Genomic DNA, 21,633 nt, shown 5'->3' with positions numbered 1-21,633 from the left:
CTTGCTAATTAGCAAGTGTAGACGTATTCAGTCTTAAACCAGTGCTGTACTGGTACATGATTAAGTAGATGGACTATTCTTAGACGAAGATACGGATTTTCACGTGGTAAAATATTGAAGCATTTTCTTTTGCATATATTTGAAGATTCAATGTTAAGACGTGTTATAACTAACTACAGAGTTTGATATTTAGCATAGCTTAATCTGTGTATGATGCCTCTTAACATCTGTCCAGGGAGCCGCTTTCAGACTTTACCTCCAAATCCGGCATTGTGTTTGTAGAGAAGGCCTGTGGTTACTCAGAATTTGCACTATCATATGGAAGTGGTACACCTTACTGCATTTATTTAGGGACCACTGGATTCATGAATTTATAGATGGACTCAAGTGTCTTTTTAAAAGGTGACTGTTGAATCCGATATGCAGTCAGTGTGGTAATATAGGCGAGTAAATCCACATTCAACAGAACTTCCAGTTTTGACCTACCTGAAAGAGCTAGTTGCATGCTCACGTTGCTCTATTTGGGAACATTTCAAAACCGGTGGTGATCTGAAGCAGAGCATATTAGGTACACTAATTAAAATATTTGAAACGTTTCCCTGTATCTTTCTAGAAAGGTGGATTAGATATTTTAAGTTCACCTTTTTAGTTGAGTCGACATTCCCGAGATTTCATTTCAACACCTATTTAGTGGGACTACATAGTTGCATAGTTGGGCGCGGGAGACGTTTCATCGTAAATCGTGGACTTTCATAATGACTGCTGCAGCAAGTGCAAGCAATTGCGTCATTATTTACCACATAAAAATGCCATGTTTAAACCTCCTTTTTAAATTGCGTTAAAGAAAAAAGAATATAGATGTTTTAAAAAAGGAAACGTTCAATTTTCATTATACTATAAGATTTCTTAGAATATAACAGTGTCGATCCATTGCGGTATTTTCGGAAGGAAGAAAAACAACAAACTGTTACAATTAACGGGCCATATTTTTTACTACTGCGATCCTGTATACTTGTTTTGGTGCGCCGCCATAAAACCTTTTTAGACAAAAGTCCTGCTCTATTTAACTAATTTTTATAGGTTCAAAAATAGAGCAGTCTTTTGAATAGTTTGCTGTTACAATTTTTTCTTTTGTATTTTTTTACTTCCGTAATGCCGTTACCAAAACAGTTTTGTTTTCAATACCAATTCTACAAAACTTTTACGTAACATTTGTTTATGCAAAAAACTGGACTAAAATGCAAGAATTCTAAGAGTGAGTCTCGGTAGCATCTTAAGCGCTATCTCGACCTAGTTTCCAGTATGTTCAAACGCAAATTAACAGCCAAAAGCGATGCACGAGACGATTTTCCTTTACCGTAAACGGTATTTAAATAAAATGAGGTTTTCCTATAATGTTTGGTGCTTTTAGACATTTACATCAGAGACGAGGTAGGCAATCAGCAATCCGGCAAAGAAAAAGTACCTAATTACCTGAATGTGATTTGTGTACCCGCAACAAATGATATCCGAAATATTTAGATTTTCTTTTTGTTAGTCTGTAATTATGGAAACTAGCCCGCCCAAATGTAATCTTAAATATCCACAAATATCGTTCTTCAGTAAACCCTAATCTAAGTTTGTTTTCGTAAACAATTAGTGTGCCTACCGACACCCACACTAAAATACTTTCATGGGGTTATAATATGTGCAAACGTCTATTAACACTTCAATCAGTAGCAACACGTAACACAAACTCACTAACAACATACACTCGCCATAAACGAGCCTTTACTTCAAAACTCTTTTTATAAATACCATAAAACAGATTTAGTACGGTGCGACTTAGCACACAATACATAATGACGTACAACTTTCTGATGTAAATAAACCTATCTCGGTGACATTTCGAGTCCATTCTGTGCAGAACAAAGCTCGGTACGGGCTCATTATGAGCATCGCGTTTCTGTGTCCCGCCTATTATGTCACACGACACGTTATTAGCTCCGCTCGTCGGTAACCGCCGCGTACACCGTTTATTTGTTCGCTGGTTCCACTCCCGCTGTTCGAAGAAGGTCTGAAATGCCCAAAAACAAACCCTTTTGTCGCTGACAACGCAAGTTTTATTGCTACCGAAACCGAAACCGCTTTTTGGAACCGCGCTATAATTACTTTTCTGTAGAAAATCTTGTTTCGTACGCTTTAATTTACCATCGGAACGAATCGGACAATGCGTTTGTTTGTTGTGAATTTAGGTAGGTACTACAGAACGAACCCTGCTTTCTCCAGACTAAAATGAATTTGCCTAAATAAAGGTAGCGTCATACGAACGTTTGAATAAGAAGTCACGTCAATCTATCAATATCTATTAATTAATCGAATTTTGACGCTGTAAAAACGCAGAAATAGCTAATGTTTTTATATTCCGATCAGTAAATGCTAAGCTTGCTGAGCATTCAACCATTTCTAAAATACAGACAGTCTCGACTCGATAGACTCGTAAATAATTCAAATGATAGGTGGATACGTCTGACACACGTGTTGTTTCCTAAGTAAATAGGTACCTATCTATTATGCTATCAGTGTCACACCACTCACTAAACGAGGCCGTATGAAACATTATATCGTACTAAATTAATATTGATTTGTGTGCGCTCATAAATCTGTTCGAGGTGATGACTGAGAGCTGATGCAATCACTGCATCATCGTATCTATCAGGTACCTACTATAGTAGCAATCAAATAACTACATAATCATGATAAAACCGACTTGGACGAACAATTCTGAGAAAGATCAAAACCTACACGAAGGTTACGGGAGGTCAGAAAACTGCGGGAAAACCATAGGTACATCTAGGTGTAATCACATCAAGGGATTTGGTTGAAAGTTCGCGATGAAACATTCGCAAGGCCAACATCACGTTTTACACAAATTCTAGTCATTTGGCCAACCACAAACATAGAAATGTCGCGTAACGAATGGCTTACTGCAACACGAGTCGAATAAGCTAAAATATTGGAATGACAATAATTGAACATGTTTAATTTCAAGAACTGTGTTCAACTTTAGTAGTGGTGGCCTTAAAATTTCATACGTAGGTATTGAAAGAAATGGTAGACGAACTTCTGTATTTTTCACAATGCAGCCAATGAACCTGAAACCTGAAGGCCTAATCAATAGACAGACCTTACGGGCTATGCACTTAGGTATCTCCTACCCATCTATGTATGTAAGTATAGGATAAGTAACAGGATCCATTTGATAAAGATACCGACCGACAACACAGAGCAACATAAACTAGTAGAGACAAAATCAATAAAGCTATCGCCGACACGCGCTGCTCATCAAAGCGCGGCGCCTTTACAAACATTAACGACATAGGTGTCAACATAAAGCTGAAACAGACACTACCTACACAGACCATAACAACACCGTTATACAGTCACCCCTAACCAAGGAGACCCGAACGCAACTATTGTTTAACATCGACACAACAAAAAATATTGTTAAACAGCCCACCGACCGCCATAAACACATTGGCCGTTAAGCTTTGTTCCTTGTATTCGCGTTACTCGCCTTTGGCGGCTCGTAAAGTTTTTCTTTAACTTTATCGCAGATCGACCGACGACGTCCTTTCGCCCATTCGCACACTGAAATTGACGGGTTGAGGCGAAATTGACAAAAGAACAATACACCAAAATGTTGGCAAACACGCGCTTAACAATAATACTTTGTTAACAGTTAATTGCAAGGGTTTGCCAATAACCTCGTCTTTGTTGGCAACTCTTTTATTTACAAGTTAACGACGTCGCACAAGTAATGTTTTAAAGGTTCGTTTTTAACTGTTATTTTCGGCAATTACTTTAGGACAGTAAAAAACATACTAAAAAGTGCATAGATTTTTTTTCACTGCGGCGAACAAGGAACCTATAATTTTAAAAATAAAACCAACGTCGTTTAAATTCTAAGTTCGTGGACAGCTACAATCACGTGCAGAACAGAATGTGGCACCTGCCGTATTTGCAGCAATCACTCGGAAATTGACGGCTGTCATAATTATACGAGAGCCACACCTCGTTATAAGATAAACGCTCACATCCCGAGCGAGGCCTCACTTCGGGGCGTAAGCAAATATTAGTATTGACGCCCGGGCCTCCTGGCTCTGTAATTACGTGCGAAGGGCCACGGGCAGACGCCTCACTGATAGTGTCCAGATTACCCGTGAATTTCGCCCCAACCCAAAACTCCAAACAATCAAAAACTCTCATTCTATTTTACAATCCACTGCCGTTTTTCTTCCTCGACATTATAACACCGCTATACCCAAAAAGGTAATGGACTGGAAATAATAATAATCGTCGCTTTCTTTCGTGGTGGATTCTGCCCGCAAGTTATAATTTTCTCGCAGTTGATGTAAAGCAATTAGGATCGACAAAAAACTAACGCTACACTCGACATGGTTTCAATTCTGAATTTGTTATTTATTTTTATAATTTCATGCAAATTTTCAATATTGGGAGTGTATAATAAAAAAAGTTAAGTATTTTTTGTAAAATTTATTGGCCTTCGCTAAAAAAATAGGTACCTACGTCATCATATCATATACATTTTAGTTTTATATAGATTTAGCATTTATAATCACAGCAAATTAACTCAGTGTGTTTTATATTGAATTTTACTGATATGAAAAACATTACTGGGAATCAAACATGATGAGACAAGCTAGAGATTCATAAAAATAACAAAATTGGTTTATTATCTTAAGCTTAAAAATACATTAGGAATAAATGAATAAGTATAACACAAAATGTTAAGTATTATAGGATATCTAAATTAAAAATAAAATTAACATCGTAATAAAGTATTTGTTGTATGATTACATTTGTATTAAGGTCATCACATAATGAATACTGCTGATCGCTTACAGTTGAACTCTTTGAAACTTAAATTAATTGAGTAAATATATTTCATACTAGCTTCTGCCCGCGACTTCGTACGCGGATCCTGTCCCTTATGCCAGCGACTGCGGGGTCAGCAAAATTAAAGATCTGGATCGTCTGATGTTGAATTTAAAGGGCCCGTTGACGGGAAAACAACAGAATACGCAAAATCATTCGAAACATTCCATATATTTAACTTTTGTACGTCAACGGCAAAAGCACAGCCGACTAAACAAAACGCTAAGAACTAAAGCGCAATAGGCAATGACCATAGGGATAAAATTTTCTTAGTTCGTATGTACTTTCTAAGAATATTTGGACACCCATGACCGGTTTTTGGAGGAGCTGTCTTTTCTAGTGTGTCCCGGCTGTCATTGAACATCCTTGGCAGTCGTTATGGGCAGTCAGAAGCCAGTAAGTGTGACCAGTTTTACCAAGAGGTATTGGTTTGAGCGGGTAACCGGGTTGTGGAGGTCAGATAGGCAGTCGTTTCTTGTAAAACACTGGTACTCAGTTGCATCGAAGCCGACCTTAACGTATTTGGGGAACAGGCTCTTGAGGTAATAAAAATAATAACAATGAGATTTAACGCAAAAAAGTCGAAGAATGGGGGCTCGTGATGTCACGTCTATGTAAAATTTGTACTAAGAAGTGACTTAACACAAAATTCAAGCGTTTTGTATCTTCGTTGTTCTTTGTTTGTGAAAGAAAAGAAAAAATACTTGTCCATTATTTTAGGGTTATCTAAAAGACGGACTATTACTTTCTTTGATTCACCATGCTTATTTTGTATAATTTGTATCAGTGAACGTCTCCGACTCGCGAGACAATGAGTAGCATATTCTTTACTTGAGAAGTTCTCTAGAGATATGGATGTAGATGCGTAAATATGCCAATGACGGAAGCGCGCTTCGCGATCCGATGAGATTTCCTCGGAGCAAGTTGCAGACTGATGTGTTTTAGATCTTCATTTTTTATAAGTCAGCAGAGAGTGCTTATCAGATAGAACAACTTTTGCTTAAACGTCATACCCGTATATGCTACAGAGTAGCTGGGCTCTTGGGGTTCCACACCAGGTGTTTTAGATCTTCATTTTTTATAAGTCAACAGAGAGTGCTTATCAGATCGAACAACTTTTGCTAATACGTCATACCCGTATATGCTACAGTGTAGCTGGGCTCTTGGGGTTCCACATCAGGTGTTCCAGATCTTCAAATTTATTCTCTCAACCGAAAATGCTCATCACGTGGAACAATTTTTGCCATGGCACCATTTTTGTATCTCTTATAGTTTTGTTGATCTGTTGGTGTTCTGCACCAGGTCTTCAAGTTTCGAAGATAAATTATAGCCTATATGTTGCCCCGACTTTATACAGATACAACAAAGAAAAAATCATTGAAATCCGTCCAGTAGTTCCGAAGATTACCGTGTACAAACAAACAGACATACAGACATACAGACAAACAGACAAATTTTTTTTTTTGGATTTGTGCTCCATTATTGTTTCTAAACCCCACCCAATTATTATTTTTTTAATATATTCAATGTACAGACACAGTTTTTTTACAGATTTATTATATGTATAGATTTGTAAGCATGCTATGTTTGGAATGATTGTATATTTTAAAAATTAACGCATATGTTATTTTTGGTTGATTCAGAAGAAATTATTAAAAAGTAGGTATGGAAAGCCTATTCGTTTTAAATCGAGTAGAAGGATAAAGTGTAATTATTTTAATTTATTATGACATAACAGGAAAGAAATAATGCAGAAAGGCTATAATTTATAAAAATAAGACATTTATCGTCTTTGGCACGCACTACGCTACATCATGCCTATCTACATATAATTAAATGATAATAAATTGTGCGAACAAGTGTTTCGATTGACGATTTAATGGAAATGAGCGAAGATTGTGTTATGAATATATGAGGAATTTAACATTATTTTTTATATGGTATGATAATTTTGGCAAGTAAACGTGCCAGTGAGGTTATATCCTAAACCGTCTATTTACGCATAGAAAATATTTTTTATCTGCAAATTATTTCAATGACTACTTATACGGTTGGACATGATATATGTATTCTAATGAATGATGAAATAAAAACATTTTTAAAGAAAAATTGTCATAACAAGCATATAACGATGTCTAACACCATAGAACATTTATTTAAATAACCCGTTAGTTTCGGTGTTTAGTTTCCTCGGAATAAGTAAAACTACAAGAAAGCATGAGAGCATGAAAGTACGTATGTAAAAAGCCCCGATGATCACGTCCCAACTCGCATTGGCTATCTACAGCAAGTGACGTGTGAATTTGAAACCTAGAATATTATAGGACTGATTGCTACTGGATTCCAAGCTCTGCACAAAAAAAGCGCAATAAAAATTTGCGCCACAATGAGCGTCATATGAAAAATCGCATCTTAGTAAACTCTCACATTATGGAAACTGTTCAATGTTCCAGACCTTGTTCTCCATAACCAACCTTCTTGTTTGCGACCTAAAGTGACCACAAGCTCTTGCGAGTTGAAAAAAAATTCGAGAATCGTTTTTTTAATAGCAGTGGCCAGTAATAACCAAATATTTATTCCGAATTTAAATATATCTTATGTGGTGACTAATATTGAAGATCTCTAAGACTCATGATACCTTATGCAAGTCGGAACGTGTATGGAGGGATGCTAATTTTAAAATATTAATTTAATTTTTTGTATAGTTCGCGGCCGACATTTGAACTTTGTTCTACAGCCATGTTTTTATAAATAAATTGGCTAATTATTTGCTACAACTTCGACACGCAATATACGCTAAACTTAAATATACTCCCAAATATATCAAGTTATACAAAATTTACTTTATTTTTGAGCAAAAAAATGACGTTATCTTTTTGACTTTCCCAACCCAAATAATTGACAGTTTTTATTTATACCCCTTTAAAATTACTTCACTAATAAAAAAAACATTATTTCTCCGAATTCCATAAATAAATCATTTTTGGTTTTAAAAATACGCTACACGGATAAAACATTGAAATATATGTATAAATCTTTAAAATTCCGAATGATTTGGCCGGTAAACGAACGGTATGTATATTAAAGGCACCATTTAAGTTATTTAATATGCAAGTAAGTTAATATAAAATTGAAATATGTACCATTTACTATACATATCATATTGATAAAAACACTTCATTTACATTATTTCAAATTAAAACTTTCTTATGATATTTCCGAAAGCCCCGTTTTGGCTATTAGATACCCATAGTGGGTATTGAGCTACCCCTTTCTTTTTTTAATTTTAAGGAAGTAACAATTATAGACCACGGGCTTAAGAACAATACAAATAGTATTTTACCGGTTTCCAACATTCTTACCTATCACAGACTTTTATTACGAGTACATATCACACACATAATTTAAGAGTTAATCCGTGATATACACATTGAAACCTTAGAATAAACATAAAAAAGAACAACATTAATTTTATTGCTGTTCAAGTTATTTATAAAGCAGACATTATTTTTCAATAAAGTAATTACACTACAGTTAGTTACTGCATTGATATTCTTTAAATTAATATGAACCAGAAACAATACAAACGTGTATCCGTACTAAGGAGTTTGTGAAGCAAACGTTTTGGTTTATGCCTTCATCTGAATTTGTGACATTGTCTATGACTCGGGGAACAGAATGCTCTCGACGGGCGCCGGAGCCGTCATGTCGTCATTGTCGGGCCGCGACCAATCCTGATAAACAATATTACATATTATTATTAGTAATTATTATTTTCCAAAGCTAGACCACTTCACAAAAAAATTGCTAATGAGTAGATCGATAAATATCCATAAGAATAAGACTTGAAGACCAAAACTAAAAAGGGTTTTACTAAATGGTATAAAAATTCCAACTTTTGGTAAAAATCATCTTTATTTATAAAAAAACCTGCTAAAAATGATATTTAAAATAACTTTAAAAGCTATTTACCTGTTCCTCCGTGCTGGCGAAGAATAAATAGAAGAGATTTGTGCCGAGATCGATGGCTGCCGCCAAGTAGAACACCTCACGCCATTGGCCTAGAGTTTGCTGTTGAACGAAGTTGCATTTTAATGACTTACACTTAAGTGTTATTTATTGCAAGAAATGTTTAAGACAGCATCTAATAAATAAATGATGTCGAAAAGTTCCGAATCCTCACTGACGTGTATTATCCCATAATTGCTGATTACGGAAAAAAAAATACATCTGGGGTTCATTAAGCGATTATGTAAAATCGACATAGTTAGAAAGAATGTTACTTGTAAGATGACGGCACACGGAATAGTATCGAAGAAAAAACGTGCCGACTCCAAATAAAATTATAATATACATATAAGGGCATTTCATTTCATTATGAAAATACTAATTTTACCTGTAAAAAATTGAGATTAATTCAAAAATAACGTATTTACCTGTTCAGCCTTTATAATATGTCCCACAACATAGGGCGCCATGAAGCCACATATATTGCTCGCCGCGTTCGTAATACCGTACATAGTACCCGCGAACTGCGGCGACAGATCTATGTGGTTCATCTGATTACCTGAAACATGGTATATTGAACGTCAGTAACAAATGTTACTAAGACCTGAAATCAAATGACCCCTCCCGCTGTGGGTTAGCAGCGATGGGGGAGTGTCAGACTCTTACTGACTAAAAACCGTCGTGTTCCGTCGTAGGCCTTTTATGTACCAGGGAGGCTGTAAATCTTTCGATCAATCCTGCAGCCCCGGCAGGCGTAAGGCCTGAGTTTCACTGATCATTGATTAAGTGTCAGTTATTTAATATTATCTGCCAGATATTGCTATCCGAGACCAAAAGTTGTAGTTTATCTGTCAGATAAGTTCCTGATAGGTTGTACGACAGTTTATCAATTATCCACTGTACCCTTAGTAATTCAGATAGAGAGAGCCTGATAAAGAAACATAGACTACTTTTTGTCTGAGAGCGAGCACTAGTTCCCAAAGTATTAAAAAGTACCTACATGTACCTACATAAGATTTTCCATCAAAGTTAAATGACCTTTAGTAATTTCCTATCGTACTACCTAACTACTTACTTCCGTTACGCAGATCTGACTCAAGTAATAGATAGGAAAACAGCTGTCGAGATATCGAGGTCACGAGGGCACAAGCCGTAGTGACCTTACTTGTCTTTAAATGTGCAAGGCCTACCATAAATACTACATAGCCAATGTGTTTTAAAACTATGTATTTTTTTCGGGTCAGGTCGTCAAGGTGGACCTTTACAACCCAGTTATCGATACCCTTGGTAAGACTGGTTGTCAGACCAGTGGCGTAGCGTGGGTATCTGCCGCCCGGGGCAGTTGTCGATTTTGCCGCCCCTTCCCATGTATTTTTTTTTAACAAGTGTTACTGGCCGTTTGTCATTTTTAACCAACTTCAAAAAAAGGGATTTTTTTATTGTATCGACGTTACCAAATATTACGTAAAATTTAGCCCAAACATACTTAGCTTTTTGTTTGTTGACAGATGCAAAAATAAGGGCATATCGTTTTTGAATACGCGAGCGAAGCGAGCGCGAAATTTTTATCGGACTTAAAACAAAAATTACGTAAAATTTAGCACAAACGTACCTACTTAACTTTTTGTTTGTTGACAGATGCAAAAATAAGGGTATATCGTTTTTGAATACGCGAGCGAAGCGAGCGCGAAATTTTTATCGTACTTAAAACAAAAATTACGTAAAATTTAGCCCAAACGTACTTAACGTTTTGTTAATTGTTAAATGCAAAATTAAGCGCATACAGTTTCTGAATACCTACGCGAGCGAAACGAGCGCGAAATTTTAATAATTTTTTTTAAAGACTCAAAAACAAAATTACGTAAAATGTAGTGTCACGTGTGTTTTAAGTACCAAATTTTAACAATAATTAATTTTATGTTTAAAAAGTTTCAACTTTCTTGTTTAATGTTTTGTTATTGTTAGACAGTTTTATGTAGCGGCGCAGATACTAGTTGCGAACAATTATTTTTTTTTAATTGGGTAAATTTTGCCGCCCCCTAAAACCTGCCGCCCGGGGAATTTGCCCCCCTTGCCCCCCCCACGCTACGCCACTGTGTCAGACTTTCTGACTTTTGACTACCTGTAACGACTAAAGAAGTTCAAATGACAACCAGGATCCACCACTTCATCGCGCCTTCGTGCCATCGTGCCACACGGAACAACTCGTCATGACAAGCTCCATCCATGAACCGACCATGGCAAGCTTTGCCTAACCTCATAATCGGTCGATCCGCGCGGCTTTGACTTAGCCACGAGCTCTTCGAGATTTTTATAAATAGTTTTTCGTAAAATGAATAACTTACCAGCATAAGCAGCACCACCGAAGGCCGAGGCGAAGCACAGCAACAAGATAACTGCAATCCTGTCACATCCCGCCCAAGCTATGCCCAGCAGACCAAATGCTGGGATGAACGCCGCTGCAACATAACACAATACATTATCACGTTGAATGATATGGCACACATATAGGGTGGGAACTTAAAACCCAGTACAGAGAACGTTTCGCAGGGCAGTATTCCGATACTGCCCTATGAAACCATAGGATAAAATGGTCCGCCATTTTTTGGATTATAGAGTACTACCCAAGACCCCTATTATATAGTCGGGAATTTGTTACCAAAGAGCACCTTGTTTGTTATCTGGTTTGATTACGATTTGTAGTTCCATCAAATGAAATCGTGGAAGCAGCCATTGTTATGACTACGTGAATTGTTTCTAAGTGCCTTAGTAATATTGACACTGGATAGCCTATGAACTCAAAGTACTTGATCTAGCATTCTAGCTTTCGACTTTGGATGAACACTCCTTTATTGCATCACTTAAGCATACTGAACTTTTGGTCTGATAAACGTAGGTACGCAAGTAATCGATAAAAACTTAACTGCTATTTCCGATCAAAAAATAAGTGGTAACTACTTACACACAGTATTCCAAAGCTTCATACTGTTAAGCCTGGAAATCCACCCTTTGGCTAAGGTCCAGTCAGCAAATATACATAGCACGATACCGCCCAACCATGCTGTTAAGTACGGGAGTGCACTCAGTCTTGAATTCTGAAAAACAATGTTCATATAATACAGCATAGATTATAATAAAACTTCTTTGTAAGTAAAACGAAAAAATATTAGAAAAGAGGTTGGTTAAGAGTTGCTAGAGCTGATAAAATAGATTATGTTACTGGCCACTTTTATAACTCTCAAATATAATGGCAACTTCCAAGTTTGAATTCCCCAAAAAGTTAGCAAATGCGTTTGAACATCTCACCTTAGGGTGGTTCTTGTCTAAGTTAATTTAATTGTGTTGAATATTTTCTTCACTGTAATAGTAAATGTGTACTTACAGCTACAATATCGAAATGCAGAATATTGTTCATATACGATGGTAGTTCTGTGAACTGGGTGTAGAATACCCACGCCTGGCCACATTGGGCGATGAGGATGGCCCATAGCGGCACGCATGTTAAGAACTTCAGCCACGGGATTGACATCGCTGGCTTTTCTTCTTGCTAAAAAGAAATTATATTATTGAGTTAACGGGTGGATTTCTCAAGTCGTTGAACGTGATCTAGGTCGTCTTTTCAGATATTGTCGTATAATTGTAGGGATCATTAGCGAAGTAAAATTTATATTTTAGGGCCACTTAATCCATGGTTTCGTGATTACCTCACCGCGCGCTCCTACCGTGTTAAGGTGGAGGATACTCTTAGCGACAGAGTCGAGGTGCGGAGCGGGGTGGCGCAGGGCTCTGGATGTGGACCGATTTGTTACCTTATGCACGTGAACAGCCTGTGCCGAGTGCTGCAGCATTGTTCTGCATATATGTTCGCAGATGACCTGTGCATACTTCGCTCTGGAGCTAACATAGACGATATCTGTCAGTTAGTTCAACAAGATATAGACGCTGTTGTTAAATGGTCGCATGACAATGGCATTATATTAAATGCCAGTAAAACTAAACTAATGTTAATTCATTCACCATACTTGCAATCTAATAGTGTGACTCCACCCTTATTTACCCATGATTATACATGTCACCATAATAACTTACTGGACTGTAAATGTAAACCTATTGAAAGAGTTAATTGTGTTACTTACCTGGGCGTGAGAATAGATGATAAATTTTCCTGGTCACAACATGTAGACTACATTTCTAATAAGCTAAGAATATTATTGAGTAAAATGTACCACCTAAGCTTTAAAGTGCCTATTAATATTTTAAGATGTATTTATATGTCATTAGTCGATTCCATTATGAGCTATGCTCTTGACAGCTATGGTTTAACATTCAAAACTAACTTAGATAAATTGGAAGCCCTTCAAATTAGATTTTTAAAACTACTTGTTACTAAAAAAACTAAAAGCAGCTGTAAAGGAGACTATAGAAAATTATTTAAAATATGCAAAATTTTACCAATTACTCTTAAACATAGATATCTTTTATTAGTTAACCACCACTGTATCCAAGAGCATAACTTAACTTATGTAAAGAACAACCATAATACACGATCTATGGCTGCTGGTAGATTTAATGTACCCAGAGTCACCAACTACTTTGGTGACAGAACATTAAAAAAGAGAATACCTTATCTATTAAATAGTCTGCCGGCAGACATAAGGAGTGAAACTAATATAAAAAGATTCAAGCGTAAATTAAAATTATATTATTTAGAAATTATTTAAGATTTATATGTATATGTAATTGCAAGTGAAATTATCTATATAGTATTTAGTTATAAGTAAAAATTGTTATCAAGGATACTCACTGACCCCACAGTCAAACCATTACAACGGTTTTGTGGGGCTTAGCACATAAGATAAGGCTACATTTGTGATATATAATAAATAAATAAATAAATAAAAAAAATAAATCAAAATCGTTTGTATTAGAACGATACCTATGCAAGTAATATAAACTTGTTGTTGGTTGGCCTGATTTAAATAATATAACAGATATGGCCAACCTAAAGGCAAACCAGGGGTTGTCTATTGTGACATAATGATAATTATAATAGATATAATAGATCCTTCATCCTTCATTAATAATTTTACTAATCTCATTGCCATCGATTGGGCCTTATCAAGTTGACACCTACAATTAGCTACTCATTATTGAGCAAATAGCCGATATTGAAAAGAAGTTCAATGACATTGCTCCATGCAATATAACGGCATGAATGGACAATAAATTAGTTTCGTTCGCATTGCAGCAAAAATAAATGAAGTTCGTGCTATTTAACTGATTTTCCTTGAAAGATTCAAGTTAGACAAACAATGATTTTTCTAATAACAGCCTTAGTACGACATAACGTAGCTTACAATACATACCTATATGCAAGTAAATGCGATCATTAAGTATAGTATCACATAGTAATTGAGTGTTTACCAAAAACGTAATGTTTACCAAAGCGTGTCAAATACATAGATAGTTACAAAAACAGACAACTGTTTAAAATACTAGCAAAATATGTATAATGAAAACACACCTGTGTTTGCCTTATCTAATACATAGTAGCAATGTCTACGTAAATACCACTGCTCGAAGAGAAAACTAGCGCATTATAAGCAGTACGGTATGTGCCCGGAGCTATGGTATTTGGCATACTTTAATTAAAATATTTAACGCAGTTAATATACACTGACAACAGAAAACTATTCGTGTTAATTAATGAAAGATTTCTACTATTATGCAACCCTTATTAGACTGCTTTTACATTATTTTGAATGCACCCAAAAACGAATAAGTCTGACTTCTGTGATGGCGATTACATGGATGGGATGGGTATAATTATGCACATACAAATAAAACCTGCGTTAGCGCAGCTTTTGTATATATTTACTGTGTTTACTGGGTAAAAAGATATATCATACAATTTTCACGTAATAACACAATGCGTTATTTAATATCATAGGTAGGTATATATTATGTGTAAACTGTATCTGAAACGCATCAAAACATCTGTGAGGTCGAGCCGTGACTCACGCTTGTCCCACATTATGATAACTGTGCGCGAATCGGTACACTAATTCGTAATTCATTTTTATTGAACACTCATTTATTTACAGTTTGGTAATTAATGTTTTTAATTTAATAATATTTAAGACTTAATAAAAAATATTAAGTGCATATAATCTGAATGTCTCTTTAAAACAGTATTCAAATTATCATCTGGTCTGATAACATATCCTTGAACCCAATTTTGAATGTTTATATTAAGATTATTCCTGGAAGTACTTGTTCTTAATTAGTCATCTAAGAAATTGTTCCATAAATTATTCTTTAATATTGAAACTGAAAAATTCTCACCTGAGGGCCGATACTCCGTACAATATATTCAATCTCTTTGGGGCAGATTCTAGGGTGTCTTTGAGGCGTGTCAAAGACTAGCAAGAGCCAGAAAATGAACCATACAACGCCAATACCGCCAAATATGTAGAAACAGAGTGGCCAGCCGCCACCAAATTCTAGAGTACATAGCCATCCTGATATAGGTAGGGTGATTACTGTACCTATATTGGAACCTGAAAATAAAAGCGACATATTTCTGTTTAGATAAATAATAGCTGAGGTCAGTTAAGAAGTTACTGAGATCATAAATAATCATGCAGCAGCATTGTATCATATGGTGAACTTAGGTAAAAAGTATTCTGACCATTTAATTTATTATCCTCAATTAGATGAAAACGCCTTATTTGTTCAGTACAGAATTGAAGATGTCATATCACTTGAATGAAGCTACACTAATGGCGCTGTTTTGTTGAAAAGTTAATGACATTGATACTAATCAGAGTAAACAAATTATCATGCACTAATTCGTAAATAGAACACGAAAGTACTTTTACAATTAACACTACCAGGAAACTAATTGGTGCTACATACCAGCATAAACATAAGCTGCAAACTTTGATCTCTCTAGCGGTGGGATCCATCTAGCTAACATGGCATGCATGGCTGGGTAGGTTACACCTTCTGCCAAACCAGCCAGTGCTCGCACAGCAATGAAGAATTTAATATCTGTGTATGCCGCAATTGGACTAAGAATTGTAAATACTGCTGTGAAAAATATTCCTAAACCATAAACAAGTTTCCCTCCATACATTTCTGCTATTCTGCCTCCTGGTACCTAAAAATTAAATACTCATTAGTGCTTTTAAATAAAACTACTTTTACGGATTTTATCGCGGTTATATTATATTATTTAATCCCGACGTTTCGGATTAAATAATATAATCCCTGCAATCTGCACCCGTAACACCCAAATTCTACAAGCGGTACGTAGATGATACTTTCACAATACTACCATCTGACAAAGTCACAGCATTTTTAAATCATCTTAACTCCATAAACCCCAAAATTCAATTCACTATGGAGTCAGAGGCAAACAACTCCTTAGCTTTCTTAGATGTTTTGGTTATCCGTAACCCTAATAACACCTTGAGTCACACTGTGTATCGGAAGAAAACCCATACAGACAAATACCTTCATGGTGAGTCCCACCACCACCCAACACAGTTATCTACCGTTGGTAAATCATTGTTTCAGAGAGCACGTGGGATCTGCGATGAACAACACCTGGGTGCTGAGCTTCAACATGTTAAGCAAGTACTGCACGACAACAAGCTCCGAGTACCGCGCCCTCGTCGCAGAACCCGCGTGAAACCAGCCACAGTTGAGCGTCTACCTGCTGTTCTTCCATACATAAGAGGAGTCACAGACAAGATTGGCTACATCTTGAAGCGAGCTTCAATCAAAACCTACTTCAAGCCGCTGAAGAAGATTAGTCAATTCTTACCACCTGTCAAGTGTCACATACCTCTACAAGATGCGGGTGTATACAAGCTTGAATGTGATTGTGGTCTCTTACATAGGCCAAACTAAAAGAAGCATAGGGACCCGCGTAAAGAACACATCGCCGATGTCAAACACCGCCGTTCCAGACAGTCAGCAGTTTGTGAACACACACTAGACAAGGCCCAGCATTACATCAGATTTGATAAACCACAAGTCCTTGCAAAAGAAAACCGATTCCTACCTAGGATGATTCGCGAGGCTATTGAAATTAAAAAACATCCAAATTTCAATAGAGAAGATGGCTGGGTCATACCACCTGCTTGGAATCCCATCATAGAAACTATTAAATCAAAATCCAAGCCTACAACTGCTCGACCTAAGGATACAGTTAGCTCGTTTTGCGTGAATCGGATTGTCAATAATAATTAACAAAATGTAGGGTAGCTGTTTGTAACTAATATATCAAGACGACCAACACCTTAGTCTGCCCGTGACCATGGATGCTGTAAAGGATCCGAAACGTCGGGATTAAATAATATAATATAACCGCGATAAAATCCGTAAAAGTAGTTTTATTTAAATGTCTAATATTCGCGTAAGTGTCAGAAATCAATACTCATTAGTGCTCTGTTTGGATCAAAATTGTTTGAAAGTTTTCCATTCCAAACATTTTTTATCTAATCTCATAATACTTATACACATCTGTCTGGTATTTTATTAAATTACTTATACATTGTGTAGGTACTAGGTAAATACTATTAGATGTTCGTTAGTACACTTAGTTACCATTCATTATCATCAGAAATTGATTTTGAAGATTCCTATCTTTGTAATGAGTGTTATAATCAAATTACAAATTATGTGTATCATTTAGATACATTTATACATACAAATAAAAGTATTCCTTTACCTGTGTTAGTACATATCCATAGAAAAATGAGCCTAAAACTATACTCTGTTGCTCAACAGTCCAATTGAAGTCTCCGGGCCTCTAAAACAAAAAAGAAAACATAGATATGTCTAGACTATATTAACATAAACTCAGTATTATACAATACATGGCTCAGTCTTTAACTGCTTGAATGCCGCTATTTAGAGAACAATAGAAAATCAATTGTGTTAAAGGCTTGTATTAACAAAAGATGTACTATTCCAAAGTTGGTAAGTACCAGAAAAGTAACTAGTTTTCAATTAAAATACTGGTATCATTTCAATCAATGTTTTGAATCACATACCTATATTGAGATCAAAAACAGCTTCATATCAATGATATGTTATTGCTAAGATTTGTTTATAAATGTAGTTCAAAACAAAACTAGACCCATCCAACACAATATATATTAAATAGTGTGTTTTATTACACATGCTTAGTAATAATAGTGTGGAATATGTATTCCTATGTATTATAACTTCAAAGTAAAATAATTAAACCTCCACTACTATGTTTAAGTACTTTTTACTTACTTAAATCTATGGTTAAGCATCCAAAAAGTTTTTTATAAGTTTACCTGTGGCACAGAACTATTGCTGACTGGACTAGCAGGGCAAACATCCACATCTGTTGAAGAGTTTGTGGGCGTAGGTGTTGTTGAATTAACCATAGCCACTATGGCCACAGAGAGGTTTACTCTCATGGCATACACACTGGCAAAGCCCAGGAACCCCATAATGCCAAGGACAGTCCGACATTTGATCCATCCTGTTGTTTCTTCCACTAAAAGTAATTTATTACATTGTTAATACTTCTACAATAATTTTTATTTACAACACTATCAATAAAACACACAGCAGTCAATCACATCTTGCATTGAGTTATAAACTGCATCTAAACTCAACGTAGACATCAAAGTGCGTATTTGCGCGTGTTGTTTAATAGAACTTTGTTAGAATTGACCTTTATAATTTCTGCTTTTGTTTTCAGCTGATCCAAAACTCATGACAAAACTTTACCTTGTTCTGCCTGCACCAAGTTCCGACGACTACTTGTAACATCATTTTCAATATCCGAGTTTATTATCGGACTTTCTTCTGCTGACGATGACATTCTAATATTCAGATTACAATAACAACACCATTCCGTATTAAAATGATCACATAGATTGAACCTTTGTCATTGAACTCGATATCAACAAACAATAGAATAAGTTAGGAAGTAACGTTTAAAATCTATAACACTGCACTCAAAGTATGACTCACAAGGATAGGATTTTTTTTATTAGAGAATTATTTAATTTGTTCGTAAACAAAGAACAGAGGCTCGTTTCCTGACTGATCGACGCATTCAGTCGTAACTGACAGTGACAGCTGGCTAACTGACACTCACTTGTTGTCACTGTCACTAACGATGTGCCTTGCCCATACCTTGCCAGACCGTAAATATTATTAGCATTACAAAAAAATACTAAAACAAAATAGTAAATTATTTATTATTATTTCAATTACTTAACTTTCTAGTTTTGTGTGGACATAATTATATGAACAGGTTATTCTTGTAGGTGATGGTATTTTTAATTTGTTCTTGAAGAAATAAAACAGCTGCTTCTAGTAAAATATATAAACCAAATAACATTTAATATTAACAAGACAATGTATAGGTACAATTTCAAACACAATTTAAATTATTTCCTATTCATTCAACGCCAGTAAGTACATGAAGTGACTGCCTAAATAACCCACTAACACAATAAAACTCTCTATAGTTCATATTCATACATATTTTGAAACAAAGACAATATATTTTGCTTATTATGTTAATAAGCTGCTGTACCTAAATATAAAAAACATTCATATAAAATTAATTGACATTTTAAACTTCACAAAGTATATAAAATTCCCATTCAATCTACGATTTACACCCCTATCAAAATTACATCAATCACTTATCAGTTAAAAAGCTATACATAAAAGATTAGTTAGAAGAGAGGCCATAAGCTCTTGCATAGTGTTGGCATCAGAAGCCCCATGATCACTGTTGATATGAGATTAACACTATGGTTGTCCAAGATATTTCTGCCACTGATATGTTTCACTGTGAGACTAGAGTGTGATACAATTTTTCCATCTTTGTCTAAACCTGGAATAAAAAAAGGAAGCATAAATTAACTTCATCTTTAAGTTAAGATCATAAGAAACATACATAAAATACAAAATATGGTACCTGAGTATTGCAAAGTTGCTCCCATCAATGAATCTATTAAACTTCCCAAAAATCCTGCAAAAGCTCCAAAGACAATGATAGGCCACTGGGGAGGGGCATAGGTCCATAAAGACCTTTCAGAGAAGTAGTAGATAGTTAAATATTGGGACAACCCTATTACAAGACCTCCAACAGTACTGAAGAGTGTCCCCATAACACTGATTCCTCCATTTGTTCCTTTTGGCACCTTTTTAAAAGTAGTGACTAGATAGGGATCTGAGTCTGAGAATACAGTTCCAAGCTCAGATGCCCAAGTGTCACCATTGCAACATGAGAATACACCTGAAATAAATTATAATATTAAAGACTTTTTATTCTTGTTTTATTTATTCAATGTCATTTTGAAAATAGAATGGAATCTTACCAAGAACTCCTATAGAAAGCCAGGAGGCTCTGTAATCACTAACAAAGTCAATAGGCAGCTCACATGCTCCTACATCCAATAAGTATAGTAGAGCCAGTTGAGTAGCCATGCCTGCATTACAAAGTACTTGCACCCAATTCCTCTGACCACCTGTTAAGTACAAGATGACATATTTGAAAAGAGAATAATATAAATAGAGAATAGTTCCACCAGACAGTTACATATAAAAGAAAAAAAAATCAACTGAAACATACCTTCTTTGAAATCCTCCTCAAACTTCCTTTTGATATGTGGCCGGACTTTGGTGGCCTTTGATGAAGATATGAAGAAGGTCATCAAGCAGACCAGAAAGGAATAGTTGCTTAATGTTAATACAAAAGCAAACGCACAGCCAAGCACTGCTCCGTTTAATGTTATACTTTTCTTTCTGTATCCATGGACAGCTATTATAAGTGGTATAAGACAAGACGCCAGCCATCTCGCAGGGGAAATCACTACCGGTTCTGAAACATTGTAACATAATTCTGTAAATAAAATGTCAAGATTATTTTTTACATATGAACTATTTTTCTTAACTGCAGTTAAATCTACCTATTTTCAACAAATTACCTCATGCAATTAAGATTATGATGAATATTGTTAATCACTAAGCGACTAAAGTTCAGAGTTCGCAGACAAAGATAAGTAAATATAAAATAAATACCTTACCATCAAAACCTTCATTCTTTGTAAGGAATTTAGAATAAACTAAATTGGTAATCCACATTGACATCGACAAAGGTATTGCAAGGGCACACAACATTACAGTTATTAAATGTTCGTCCTTTAAAAGTTTATTCTTTAGAGCCATTTTTACACTTTGATAACTTTCCACGAATTTATTTTTATACAGTAGAATAATGACAGAAACTTGTCAGTTATTGAACTAGAAGTATAGCATACTACTTATTTATATTCTGTCGTTAAATTAGAAACACAAAATATACACGAATTTATAAAATAATATCGGTGAAAGTTTTAACTACGGCGTTAATTTCCACATCCACAACCTATTTACTTTTTTTACTGACAAACTGACAGCTGACGGCTGGCTGGTAAAACTTCAAATAATGACGACCTAGTGTTGGTCCATTGGTCCTTGAAAATGCTGCTTTGGCTCAAAACTCTTGTGTAGTAACACGACCTTGTCGAAATATTCATATATTCAAAACCTATTTTCATACTGTTGTAAGTTTCACCTTTGTGTTTTAAATAAGTATAAATCACAATTCTCGTTTTATATTTCTGCGGTACAGGC

General features: G+C 35.5%; 2 protein-coding genes and 1 pseudogene across 2 annotated transcripts; 1 reads left to right on the top strand and 2 right to left on the bottom strand.

The window, feature by feature from the left end:
- Window positions 1-6,593: 6,593 nt before the first annotated feature.
- Window positions 6,594-19,089, bottom strand: LOC110374723 (sialin). The gene is made up of 11 exons (XM_064035770.1): window positions 18,727-19,089; window positions 18,285-18,490; window positions 17,687-17,767; window positions 15,865-16,108; window positions 15,292-15,506; window positions 12,329-12,493; window positions 11,909-12,041; window positions 11,292-11,405; window positions 9,375-9,505; window positions 8,911-9,009; window positions 6,594-8,672 (listed from the first exon to the last, which is right to left on the bottom strand). The coding sequence occupies exons 1-11, from the start codon at window positions 18,818-18,820 to the stop codon at window positions 8,598-8,600; spliced, it is 1,557 nt and encodes a 518-aa protein (XP_063891840.1). The 5' UTR covers window positions 18,821-19,089; the 3' UTR covers window positions 6,594-8,597.
- LOC135117199 (uncharacterized) lies at window positions 16,216-17,342 on the top strand (annotated as a pseudogene).
- A 226-nt stretch (window positions 19,090-19,315) lies between the features above and the next one.
- LOC110374737 (transmembrane protein 19) lies at window positions 19,316-21,427 on the bottom strand. The gene is made up of 5 exons (XM_021332585.3): window positions 21,045-21,427; window positions 20,591-20,839; window positions 20,337-20,486; window positions 19,934-20,254; window positions 19,316-19,849 (listed from the first exon to the last, which is right to left on the bottom strand). The coding sequence occupies exons 1-5, from the start codon at window positions 21,184-21,186 to the stop codon at window positions 19,689-19,691; spliced, it is 1,023 nt and encodes a 340-aa protein (XP_021188260.3). The 5' UTR covers window positions 21,187-21,427; the 3' UTR covers window positions 19,316-19,688.
- Between the last annotated feature and the right edge of the window lie 206 nt (window positions 21,428-21,633).

Source organism: Helicoverpa armigera, chromosome 8 (assembly GCF_030705265.1).
Source record: "Helicoverpa armigera isolate CAAS_96S chromosome 8, ASM3070526v1, whole genome shotgun sequence".
NCBI lineage: Eukaryota > Metazoa > Arthropoda > Insecta > Lepidoptera > Noctuidae > Helicoverpa > Helicoverpa armigera.
This window is presented reverse-complemented; position numbering and strand designations above follow the sequence as displayed.